Source organism: Antrostomus carolinensis, unplaced genomic scaffold, assembly GCF_000700745.2.
Source record: "Antrostomus carolinensis isolate BGI_N321 unplaced genomic scaffold, ASM70074v2 scaffold24215, whole genome shotgun sequence".
Classification (NCBI taxonomy): Eukaryota; Metazoa; Chordata; class Aves; order Caprimulgiformes; family Caprimulgidae; genus Antrostomus; species Antrostomus carolinensis.
The window spans coordinates 60,900-74,269 of record NW_010318833.1 but is presented as its reverse complement, the minus strand read 5'-3'; the positions used below and the strand labels follow the sequence as shown (position 1 = coordinate 74,269).

The following is a 13,370-nucleotide window of genomic DNA, read 5'->3' as shown; positions in this document are numbered from 1 at the left end:
CCCACAGAGAGAGTGCAGAGATGCTGCTGCTTCTTCCTGGCAACAGAACAGTTGCTCTTCCCCATCCTGTCGCTCACTAAAGCGACGCACGGGATGTGTCCTGGCCTGGAGGACAGTTCTGGTCGTTGCTTCTGAGTTGTGTATCTATCTCGTGTGTGGGTGTGCCACCTCTCATGCCTGTGCTGGTCACTCAGCTCTTCCAGTCCCTACAACTTTAGAGGTCATTAAAGGTGGGTGGTCCGGCCATCCAGCCCTTGACCCTCTCTCCCCACCCACCAAACAAGCATCTCTCCCCGCTACAGGTGAGCAGCAGCTTTGCTGAGCGTAAGACATGGCTTGGTGGCTTTGCAACCCCACAGCACACCATGCACCGTCACAAGGCACAGCTTGCCCGTGGTGCAGGGCCAGCATCAGGGCTGGGGCCGCTGGGGACAGGGGAGATTATTTTGGGCAGGGTGACATGAGCCCATGTAGGTGACCATCCCACCCAACTCCTTCACTGGCAGCCAGGCAGGACCTGCCATCTTCTCATGGTAGCTGCAGATGCCTGATGGGCAGCTGCTTGGGCTCCTTTGACTTGTTCATCAGCTGAAGGGTTCTCCTGTCTTGCTACTGATGTGGTTTAAACCCCCCGCAGAGGTTGGGGTTCTGGGTGTTTGTGATGCCGGGGTACCGCCGGTGCATCGGTTAGCTGGGGAGAATTCTTAACTGGACAGAATGCACAACCAGGTGTTGTTGTATTGCACTTTCAGGCAGAAATGCTAGACCGTGGTGAGTTGTGCAGAGGCAGAGGAGCTTTGAGAGCTGCTTTCTTGTGGTTACTGCTGAGCAGTTGCTTTGCTTGTAGCTCCCTCCTAGAAATGAAGTGAAACCAGCGTGTGGTGCTGCCTGGGCTGCGAGCAGTCACTCCTGGTTTCTCAAGCAGGGTGGCCAACCCTGCTAGTAGTCTGTGCCGTCTGGACCATGTCATCCTTTGTCTCACTTTTATTTTTAACAAGTAGCTTTTCCCCATTGCTCATTCAAGTGCCAAAATTATAACCTTGGGTACCACTGTCCCTGTCCTCCTTGGTAGGACCCTCCCTGGGATATGTGTTTTCCTCCGGCAGCAACAGCTTGTCACTTGCAAACAGCGATTGCTACAACAGGTCACAAAGAACGTGGGATGGGCTGTGTCAGCACAGCAGGTTTCCGGCTATTATGGTCATTTACGTTTCAGGCCGTTATTCAATACAGAGCTGGAAAAGACCTTGCAAGGTCATTCAGTCCATCTCATACCCCTACGCAGGATCGGTGATACCAACCCCTTCCTGACAGATGTTTATCGTATTCATTCTTAAAAATCTCTTATGACAGAGATGCCTGAGCTCCCTGAACAGTCTGTTTGACATTTAGCAGCCCTGCTATTAGAGTTTTCTTACGATCTGAACAGAAATGTCTTTTCCTTCAGTTTTGTTTCATGATTGCTCTTTTTCCATTTATTGGACACAGGCAGAAAAGTTCCTTCCTTCCTTCTTTGCAGGAGCCTGTTAGATATTTGGAAGTTGCTACCGTGTCTCTCCTTAGTCCCTGCTAATATAGATTAAACCATGCTGGTTCCTTTGATCATTCTTTTTAGGTCATGTATTCTTGGTCTGCTGTTGTTCTTGTTACTCTCTTCTGGACCATCATCCTTCGTGAAGAGTGATGCTGAACCTGAGATCCAGGACTGAAGTCGCTGCCTTGTTTTTGCTCAGAAGAATAAGGGATTACCTCAGGCCTTTTACATACAGTGGTCCTGTTTATATATCCCAGTGTGTTTGCTTTTTACTTTTGCTACAGATGATTTGTGTTTATTTTTTTAGAACTTTTCCTCCTTTTCATCTTTTCATTCCTCATCTTGTATTTGCCTGGGTAATTATTCTTACCAAATCACATTACCTCACGCTTGTCCTTGTTGAACTGCGTCCTTCCTTTTATTTTTTTTTCAGACCGCTGCTTCTAAAGTGTCAGGATTGTTCTGAATTCTGATCTTGTCCTCCTGCGTGCTGGCAGTCCATCTCAGCTTGGTGTAGCCTTCAAAGGCAACCAGCATGTTTTCTCTACCATTGGCCAAGTCGTGGATGAAAACACCAAGCGGTATCAGATGTGGGTTCTCCGTAAGGTCCTCCCAGTCTGTGCTCAAAGAGCAATGACCAGTTCTCCAGTGGCCTTCTCAGCAGTGGTGCACCCACCTTCAGGTGGCTCAGTCCAACCCTGGCATCACTGGCTGTGTTATGGGGAAGTTTCATGAGGCACTATCAGAGGTCTCTTTGAAATCTTTGCTTCTTCTCCCCTTCCTACAAGTCCTGGCACCCTTTAACAGAAAGAAATATGATAGATTTGATGTAATTTGTTCTTGATAAACAGAGGTTAGCACTTGCTCAAGTTCTTGTCTTCTGAGCACTTCAACTGAAGTTAAGCTGATTATTCTATAATTTCCTGCATCCTCCTTATCTCCAACCCCTTGTTTTTCAAAGACAGTCTTTGCATTTGCCAGTCCTCTATAAGATCAGCCATCCCCCATGAGTGGCTGGAGACAATTCCTGGTCATCCTGAGCTACACATGTCACTATGTTCAGGGGAAGGCTGGCAAGGTGTCCATGTTGCCTCCAGTGGGGAATAAAATGATATTAAAGCATTGCAGAGCCTGCTTCTCCTCCTGCTTTGTATTGGGAGGACAAAACAATTAGTTGAAAGAAAATAAACCAGGTCAAACCAGCTACTTTTCTGTGACCAGTGCAGAGTTTGTTTACTTGCTACTGGTGTTTTGCCGTGCTGTGGTTATAGTAAAGTTTTGACCTCGTGCTCTGCAAAAACAGATGCTCTCTCTTTCCAATTATAAATGAAGTTTGAAATAGTCTGCTGGAGCAGGAAGAGAAGGGCAGCCCCAAATAGCACAACCAGTCACCCAGGCGGCTGATGTCCAGCATCACGGGATGGTCCAGAGGTGGACCACGTGCTGTGCACCATGGTCATGGGTGTCTTAGCCAAAGTTTAATCTTCTCTCTTTGCTAATTTTAGGTTTAAGTATAGTTTAACTTTCAAAAACCAACAGCTGTCTTGGAAGAAGCTCTTCTATCATGAGGTGGACCTGTAGGGCTTGACTGTGGAGGGTGACCTGCAGTTGAAGGATCAAGCCTTCAAGAGGCACATGCAGACTTGGGCATCAGGATCCCTGATGTGGGGAATACAAGTGGTGTTTTACTGACATTTCAGTAAAACCGAGAAGTTTTCATGACTTTAGATAAGTAACAAGTGCAGATGGGATGAGGGTGAAGAGGTTTAACCTGCCTGCAGTGAAGTTGGTGGGTTTTTTTCTTTTCAATTATGAAAACTGTCCAGTTCTCGTCTGTAATGTTATGTTGACTGACCGACCAGCCATTTACCATCTTTCTAGCCCTTCTCTTTGCCCCTTGCAGCCTACCCCAGAGCAATACATGCTGCAGGATAATTGCTTTTTTAGATGTTTGTGAATTTTTTTATTGAATAGGAAATTCTAAAGCTTGTGTGAAACTTTTAGGAGACTCCTGACATACCGCTTCTTGGAAATACTGCATTTTGAGGTTGAGATTGCACCTCCAGGGTACGGCTGTGTACCTCAGAGTGGGCTCTGTACCCACAGTGCCTGTGCAGGCTTCCCCCAGCAGGTTTTTTCCCCCTCAAATTTTAATGATTTATAGTTACCTAGTACCAGCCAGCTCCAGGTTTGCATTGTAAAACCACAACTGCAGGCACATCTGTACCTGTAGATTTTCTTGCAGAGTGGGGTGGCTCTTTGCTCAGTGGTTTCACACCCCTAACATCAGTTTTGTCATGCGATATTTTAGTTGCTCATCCCATGGGAACTGTTCTTCCCCTGGGTGTTGTGACAGCGCTTCAGAATAGATGTGCACAGCTCCTTGAAGGACTTGCCACTCGCATCCCGGGTGGGTATCTCAGTGTAGGTCCGAGCACAGGGTGTCTCCTTCGAGCTCATTGCTCAGGCAGCATCTCCATAAAGAGATATTGCTTGTTTGATGCTGCATGCAGCAGGATGCTCCACTCACTCGGGGTGTCCTTTGTGGGAAGCAGACTTTGTCCTGGAGGGATGTTCCTCTGAGCATGTTTACAAAGTCTTCTTATATAACGCATAAAAGCCGTGAAGGCTAATCCACTCTGGAAGCGGCAGAGTCAAAGCTTTGTGATACTGCTAAATACGAGCCGTAGCTCATGGCATGTGGGGATTCCCGCTGCTTTTTCATTTCTGTTACCTGCACCAGCTTGACTTCAGGTTTTTGTAGTTCTTTTGAGGTCTTGGGCACAGGCTGCAGCCACATAGATGCGAGTGAAAGCCCTGGTCTGAGCTGGGGTCATTTCACTGCAACCCTTGGAAGCAGTTACCAGGAGGAGAGATGCTGGCAGCAGACTCAGCATGGGCTTCTGTTTGCTGAGGAACTGCAGGTGGGGACCTGGTTGAGGAACTGTAGAGTTTAGAAACCTGTCATTAAAATGCATGACAGAGAAGATGTGCAGGAGCATTTCTGAGGGGTTTTACATGGCCCGTGTGGTGCTCAGTAGACATTGTGTGGAATTGGTGGTTGGAATGCAGCAGTGTTGGTATAATTATCCTGTGTATGATTTGACCAAATTGATCCCAGGAGTGAGGGACACCATGCAATCTGTTTGTATGCATTTATCAAAATAAATCTTTCCTTGTCTGGAGTCACCTGTATTTCTGTTTTCATTTCTTAGCAGTTTTTGTTAGGTCTTTAAACTGGGCTCTTAACCTGCATGTGCTGTTGTCTGTGTCCCGTTACTGCTCCAACAATAAGATCTGCAGTTGGGTGATGAAGTTCCTGGAAGAGGGCTTTCTTCTAACCAGGACAGTGTTCCTACGTAGGGGTCTTGGGTGCTGGTCCTTGCTATGCCATATCCCTCCCAGTCTTGGGACAGTCAGTTGACTGGTTTCATTCCTGAGTTCCCATCTGCTCTCTGGGGACAGTGACATCTCTTGTCACAGAGTTTTGGAGGACACATCCACGCTTCTCTGACAGTGGGGTCTGTGTCACTGCGTAGGGGAGGCGCAGGCAGAGGAGGTTAACACAGACACCATTACATCAAGTACTTCTCTCGGTTTACTTCTGTTACAGAACAAAACCCTTTCTTGTTTGCGATTCCCTTTGATTCATCTAAAACAAGTCATTGATTTGTGCTTATATCCTGAATGTTCATTGATTACCCACTTAGTGTTTAATGTAAAACACATTTATAGCTGGCTAGTTTAAGTGAAGCTGCCAGGCACCTCTAGAAAGCTTTGAAGCCTGTTAAGTGATGGAGAAATGGCTTCAGCGATAGATTGGGCAAGGCAGACAGGCTGGGGTTATCCACCATTCTCCCTGTTCACAAAACCCAAACCAGTCACCAAAATACCAATTTCTCAGCTCATGGTGTAAAGAAACATGAACAAATATCTGCCCTGGAGCACCTAACTTGGTGCAGGCATCCACAGCCACCCACCACCTTGCAGGAGACCTTTGCAGAGATGAGACCAAGCCACTGCCTAAAAGTATTTGGAGATGAAGCTTCTATGTTTCACATTTAGATTTTCCGTATCATTATTGTGCCAGTTCTAATGTTGATGTTTCTAATGTTGATGTTTTTGTTTTCCATGAGACAAAGCCCAGGAGATCGGCAGGGCTCGGTGGGTGAAGAGGGCTGCTGCGGCAGCAGAAGTCAGTGGTCAAATTAAAGGATTATGGGAACTATTAAAATAAATGAAGGGCTTCAGCAGGGGCTGGCAGGTTAACGCTGTTAGGAGGAGAGGCTTTTCAGGGAGTGCTGCTCAGGCATGTGTTTAACAGCTTCCTGATTCGGGGAGAGGGTTGTTGTCTTTGATGGAGGGAAATGCATTTTTTTTTCTGCCTTTTTTATTTGAATTGAAGTGTAGGGGGCTTTTAATTCAACAATGCCCTTCCTGGGCTTGTTTTTGAGCTTCTGTCAGGCTTCTCTTGCAAAGCAGAAAAATCTGGGAGGGGCAGATTTCTGTTTTAAATCATTTCTTTCTGCATTAATTACGCCACTGGCCACTTCTTCTGTTTTTGTCCCAGTGTCAAGTCACATTCGAGTCTCTAGGATCTGTGCATTAGCACAGACACATCTCTGGTGACAGAGACGGCTCTGTAACTGCATCTTCCCTCCTGCCTGCCCCTGCCTGGGAGTGATGCCCCTAATATTTAAATATTCCTTCCCTCTTGTGCTATACGCAGGATAAATACTTCTATAAAGGTTAATCTGTATTTTGAAGTGACTAGACACGTTTGTGCAAGATGTTTTCATTTCTGCTTATATTAAAGTGGACAGCGGTAGCATTAAAATGTAAATCGTTAGGCTTTAAAGAAGCTTCTGTGCCAAAATTAATCTCCTCCTGTCTTTTATTTTTCATTATGAGTTTTGTTGCATTGCAGTGTCCATTTACTTGTAACTGTAATTGTCACGCAGGTGGTTTAGGACTTACTGGTAGTGGGATGGCTGCTGAACTAGGGGAAGAGCATGGTGTTGGCTTGTGTCAGTGCTGCTGCCTGGCCCACACCTATTCCTCAATGATTTTTTCAACCACCCTGATCACGTTTTCAAGACTGTCCATGTAGATTTTTCTTCTCTCCCTGTGATGGTGAGAGCTTTCTGGAAATAAGGTTTAACCTGGAGACTCTTTTTTGTCACTCACTACTTGTCTGTACACTGTAATAAATCTGTAATGTATTGTCACTGCTCTGAGGAATTTCATGGCTTAGATAGGAGCCTGTGGTACCAAAAATTTTGTGTAGCCTGCAGGAGCCCTTGTAGATAATCAAAGAAACACTTCCAATACTGAGATATGAGCTACTTAAGATATGTGTAATAGCACTAGGGAAAGCGTAGTAGCAAGACTAACCCTGCCAGTACCAAGAACTTCATACAGAAGAAACCAGAGAAGTTTTCTGGGTGAGGACTAAATTGCTGTATTCCTCCCCAAAAGACGTGCGCTCAGGGGAGCAGAGCTGCTGTGCAGCATCCCCATGGCGTGTCCCCGTGCAGGATGTGAAGAGCAAGAACAATATCTGACCATATGGGTTGCCTGGTGGATGAATGGACCTGGATGGTGTGGGACTCTCTCCAACTCAACCACTGCCACAGCCAATTACCTGTCAAATGAATTATTCAGTTAATGCTGGCAACAGTTATCTCCAGAGATGGCTTTGATATCTTTTCTCCTTTCTTCCATTTCCCTCCATTTCCTCCCTTCTTTTTTCCTTTGTTGTTGCAGAAAATGACCAGCATGGATGTCTTTCCACACTTCTCTCCCTCTCTTAATCATGTCCAGTTCAAATTATCCACCATTTGAGGAACTTTACCAGGCGCTTACCTAATAAGTTACCTTTGTTAACTCCAAACAATGATTTTGGGTAGAAGCTGGCGAAGGTTGGGCTACCTGGGGAGGTGGTGGTGCTGGTTCTTGCACTGGGTGTCAGGGGTTGCTCTGGGTCCCTCTGGGATGCATCCCCCCGGGACAAACCCTCCAGGTTCCAGAGAGGGGGCGTGCCACGGGGATGCTTGCATGGGCATCACGGGTGGGTGTCTGGTGCTGCTGAGCATTGAGAGCACCTCATAGATGGAGCTTAAACTAAATTGAAGGCAAAGCAAGAGTCGTGGTTAAAAGCAGATTAATTTGCTAACTTTGAGGAGCGAGAGGTATTTAGAAAAAAAAAAAAAAATTGGAAATGCAGATTCTAGCTGAGCACAAACTTCGTCATTTGATGGCTGAAATTCTCTGCTTTGTCGTGCCAGTGAATCTGCATGAAACATGATTTTCCCTGAGCTAAAGAGCTGACCTGGGTGGGGGAGGTAAGTACCCAGAATGGTGGATGAGCATAATTAGGACATGGATTGCGGGTTGGCTCTGTATAGATCAGTTTGTGTTTCGTTAATGTCTGGTTCCACCCTGTCTGTCTGTTTTATTAGATTAATTTATTACTTTCTGAAAGCGCCTCTCCAGTGAGCTAAAATATCTATTTACTGAAAGTATTTGGTTACCATGAAAAAGTGTATTTGGCTTGTGTTTGGCAAATATTAACTACTTTCTTCTGTTTCTTTTGCAATTTAATTGTCTATTTATCTTGGGTATTGATTGCTGAAGGCCTTGGTAATTATTTGCTGATTTTGGAAATAATGATTTTAAAGGCTCGGATTACTTTTGTAATATTAATCATTACCTCGGTGTGCTTGCCTCAAAGGATGGGATGTCTCTGACGGCTCCAGTTGCAACGTGGACATTTACTGTCTGCAACTATGCCGCCGTCTTAAAATAACAAAATCGTTAACTGGCGTTTTATTCCTGAAAGGAAGCAGATATTTGCAGAGACACAAATCTGGCAGTCGCAATTAGCTCTCAAATTTGCTGTTCTTATTGGTGAGAGGAGCGGCCACATTCTGGAGTCAAATAAAAAGAGAATTTTATTTACTTTCTGCTGTTTCTTTTTTTTCTCTTTCCAAATTAATTTCATGCTGTATTGGTCTCAGCTCTGGTGAGGGGTTGGTGGGGAAATGGGCTGCCCCTTCTCCAGGGGCAGCACAGCAGCAGCTTCGCTTGGTGGGAGAGGAGCCACGCTGCGAAAGGGTGTTACACTTGCAAGTAAATGTGCTGCCGTACAGCGGCACATCTTGCTTTGGGGGAAGGTGAGAAATTGGAAAGTCTCTGCCGGGAGCTGAGTAATTGGCACCTGCTATTATTGTGTCCCTCCTCCCCCTTTTAATAACTTGTTTGTAAAGATAACTCTCCTACAGATCTCATTACGCAGCCGTAAAACATGCTTTTTAAAAAAAAATACGTGCATTCCTATTCATGTCAGGTCTGAATTCCTTCCTCCTTATGTTTCTATATCTCCTGGATGTTTCTATAAGGAGAAGGGATAGTTTTTGTGTCATCCAGGCATCTTAACTCACTGTCGGGCAGACTCACGGGTGCCCATGGGGAGACGAGCTGTGTCCTTGCCATACCTGCAAGGAGATGTAATTCCTTCGTTAATACAAAACCAGTTAGAGTGGCTGGGAGGGGAATTTTGTCTTCTCATTGTTTTAGGCCTTGAAGCAAGGGATTGTGTTGGCAGCTTGAATGATGTTTGAATCAAGAGAAGTGTGGCCAGCAGGTCGAGGGAGGTGATTCTTGTCCTCTATTCTGGTCTCGTGAGACCCCCACCTCAGTGCATCCAGTTCTGGAGCCCCAGCACAACTCCATTAATAATACTTTAAAATTTCTGTTCTTTCAACTATGATGCAGTTTGGAAGTATTCTATAGCAATAATAGACAGGCTGAGAGAGTTGGGGCTGTTCAGCCTGGAGAAGAGAAGGCTCCAGTGAAGTCTTCGAACAGACTTCTAATACTTGAAGGGGCTACAGGAAGGCTGGGGAAGGACTTTTTACAAGGGCACGTAGTAATAGAACAAGGAGTAATGGCTCTAAACTGGAAGAGTGAAAAATTAGAATAGATCTGAGGAAGAAATTCTTTCCTATGAGGGTGGTCAGACACTGGAACAGGTTGCCCAGAGAAGCTGTGGCTGCTCCTCCCTGGAAGTGTTGAAGGCCAGGCTGGATGAGGCTTTGAGCAACCTGGTCTAGTGGAAGGTGTCCCTGCTGCTGGCAGGGGGGTTGGAACTGGATGAGCTTTAAGGTCCTTTCCAACCCAGACCATTCCATGATTCTATGTTGGCTTTATCTCCATTGGAGCTTGCACAGTGACGTGTATTACTAGAGAACACGAAGCGTGACGTTTAGCCTGCACCCCTGGGATCTCTAGTGCAGTGAATCCCACTTCTTTCTCTTGCGTCAAGTGATTCGTTTGATTAGTTTTAACAGTTTCATCCTTGTTCTTTTATTAGTGGATCGTGGCACATAAGGAAGCTGGGAGCATTTTTGGATCCTGTCCTGGATAATTTGATGACTAAGTCTCACTGAGGTTCATTTTTGTGCAGGTGCAGTGGTGCATCTCCCGCAGGGGATGCGGTGGGAAGAGCGTGTCCTCCTCCTCCCAAACACATGCGTGGGGAAGGAAAAGGAGGAGAGGGCAAAATAATGTCTGTGACAATTGTTTTCTGATTCTTTTCATTACCTTATAGAACAAAAATGATAAAAGGAGCCTCAGAAAAGAGGGCATTGCAGCAAGCCCTGGCAGGGATGTAATCTCTTTTCTTCATACCGAAGTATAAAGATAATTCCAATCGGGATTGAAGCAGCGGATAGCAAATAATTCTTGAACAATCCGCTTATGGTGTTCCAGGATGCGAATGAAAACCACTAATGGGATAAAGAAGGATCTAGATAATTATCTCGGCTGCATTAAATCCTGTGCTTTCAGGAGAGTATTCTTGTGTGGACACTAATTTCATGTGTATGAAATGCTAAAGCTGACTAGACGTTTTCAGAAGTTGGCTGATTCCAAAATAGCCGTCATTGCTTGGTGATCATCTATCTTTTATCTACCTGGTTGGTCCTAATAAATCTGATTTCTGGTCTCTGCTCTCCTGTTTCCTTTTTTCACCCTCTCTGCAGCAGGTTAAAGCTGTGACACACATTCTCTTCAGGGTGGATTTGAAACCTCCTTCATCCTTTTCTTTTTTTCATTTGCTCTGCTGTTTTGGGAGACTTCCTGGGGTTTTTTTTCCCTTTTACAGCTGGTAATGCTGTTGTTTTAAGTCTGAGGGAAGAGCTGCTTGCAATATTAAGGTATGCAAGATATTTTTTAATTTGATCTATTTTTTACCCCCAGCAAGAGCTCTGCTGTACAGTGTGGGGGACGGCACTGTGCTCCAAAACAAATCCAGTTGTACAGTCAGTTAATGAGGCTCTTGTTGGAGGCTATTTGCTGCCTTTGTGTTTGAACCTAATGGATGCCCCATGGATGAAGCAAAGGATGGCAGGAAGAGGAAGGAACAGTTTGGTATTGACAGCAACCATGACATTTGGATGGGGTTGGATCAGTTTACTGCGTTCAAAGATCTGCATTGCAGGATCTCTGTTCTCTACGACCCCATGGTCAGAGGAAATCTGCTGTTTGGAGGTATGGGTGACAGAAATGCACTTCTAAGAAGGAGCTGGTTCTTCGTTATCTCCCATCAGCTGCAGGCAGCTGCATTTGCCCGCTGTCAGAGAGTTGTTTCTCTCCAGCCTTACACTAAGGGAACTGAGGTCTGAACTGGCTGCAGCATCCTTCAGTGAGCCAGGCTGTGCATCCAGCAATGAGAGCCACGTCTGGGGACTGCAGTGGAGATGGCTGTCCATGAGCTGTCCTCCAGCTGGAAGAGGAGCATGGGCAGTTGGCATCACCCCTTTGCACACTGGAGGACAAATGCTGTGCATGGCTGTCTTCTTCGGAAAAGACTCCATCATTCACCGCGTGGAGAGTGCCCAATGGAGTTCCTTAGTGACAGACCCTCTTGAATCACAAGGTTCCCATCTTTTCTTGCTGGCACGGCAGTATAGTTAAGGTTCAGATATCTTTTGGAAATACAGAAGGGTTTCCTTGCTTTTAATGAGAAGTCAAGCAGTAAATGCTGTCCCATCCAAGGTGGACTTGGGTTTCCAATCTCCTTCATGTGACTCCAAGAGGTTATTAGGGCCAATCTTGCACTGAAACCCAATGAGTTTGTATGTCTGTTTTTGCTGTGGACTGGAAATTGCTTTTCACACCAGATAAGCAATTCACACCATTGTGAGCTGTCACCTGCCTGTCCCAACCAGAGGATGTCCTTAGAAGCGCAAGCCCTCCTATACCAGGCTTGGATTCGGGACAGGTGGCCTGCAAGAGAGTCTGACAGGCAATTAGGCATATCCAGATAAGGTTCACTTGCCTAGTAGGGCTGTGTGTAGAGAAGAGTGTACAGGAGATCCTTGCTTTCTCTGGAAGGCTCTTTAAGAAACTAATTACATTTAAGAAATGTGGTCACCTTTCATCTTGGTGATGTGCTTCTTGAACAGCAGCTCTTCAACTGAATTGCTCACATAGAAGAATCAGTATAAAGGTTCCTTCACCTCCTGGTCACAGTTGCTAGCCCTGTGGCTCTGTGAGCAAGGCTGAACTTTAATGGTGGTGCCTGGCATGGGCTTTTGCCCTAAAACTGCCGACATTCTGCAAGAAGAGTCTGGTGAGGTCTGGTGGTTGACCCCTAAAAATCGATCTGTTGCTGTGTAAGGCAAGATATCCAGATATCCATCTCATCTCTGAGAACACCAGCCCTCCTACATGCTCTTGACTTCCACAGAGATCCTAATGGGGATTTTTACCTGGTTCTTGATATTACTGCATGTCCTTTGAATGAACCAAGCGCTAAGAAATCTCATTACTTGCTCCTCATTAAAGGTGTCTGGTTAGCTGAGTTGCTAGTCAAAGTCTCCTTTCCTCCACCCTGTGCTGTGATGAAGTGGTACCCGGAGCTGTTGTGCCAAGTGTTACCTCCATAGAGCATAATAAACTATCTCCTGCCATCTCCTGCTTGGGTGAGCTGTACCCAGAGAGAAATAAAACACACTGTTTTTCTGGATGTCTGCAGAGCCCTCTCTGTGTGTGCATCGTTCAAATCACTTGAGAAAGGCAGATATTTCACATCTCTGGAAATCTATCAAGACAGTGGCAGATTGCTTAGGCTGAGTAGTGTTGTCTGTTCAGAACTTCTAAAATGCAGATAAAGAAGTATTCCTGTAATAGTTAAAGGTCAAGCAAAAATGATGACTGTTAGCCCTTCATAGCAGCTGTGGTTTTCAAAGGAGGAGTTTTACTGCTGAGATTGAAACTTCAAGCACTCATCTGTTGTTCCAGAGTGCTGGTTAATTATTCTTAAAGCCTTCAAACTAAAGGTGGTCATTTCTGCAGCTACCCCTGATGGTGACCCTGTGGTGGTCAGAAGCCTTATACAAGAGCAGGATCCTCTCTGGTGTGTCCTGAAGGTGCTGGGTACACAGGGAAGCCTTCCATGGCTTCACCATGAGAGGCTAGGCTAGGAGAAGTGGCTCTGTGTAGGTGGGACAGTCATCAGTGGCAGAATTGGCCATTTAAAATCCACATCTGCTCATTGTTTGATGGCCAAGATTGCTGCAGTGCTGGGGACAAGCATGGGGGTTGTTAGCGTCAGGCTTACAGATTCAGCAGAGGGGAGGAAAGGGGAAGGTGTTGGCAAGAGAGGGCTCGTAGGTGGGGAGAATTCAGATTGCCAAACTGTGCAGAAAGGGTCAAGAACTTCTTTTGTCTGCTGGTGTGTGGCATAGCGCACGGGTGAGAAGGTGTGGATCTATTTGTATGAGTACTCTTGTTTAGTTTGGCTTCCAGGAGAAGTCCTTATCTCTTCTCC

At 45.8% G+C, this 13,370-nt stretch overlaps 1 protein-coding gene across 1 annotated transcript in view; it reads left to right on the top strand.

Moving 5' to 3' along the window:
* Positions 1-10,923: 10,923 nt before the first annotated feature.
* MGAT4B (alpha-1,3-mannosyl-glycoprotein 4-beta-N-acetylglucosaminyltransferase B) overlaps positions 10,924-13,370 on the top strand; it is a 41,260-nt gene continuing 38,813 nt past the window's right edge. The window contains exon 1 of the mRNA XM_010169069.2: positions 10,924-11,086. Within this exon, the coding sequence (XP_010167371.2) occupies positions 10,924-11,086 (163 nt within the window). The remainder of the gene's footprint in view (positions 11,087-13,370) is intronic.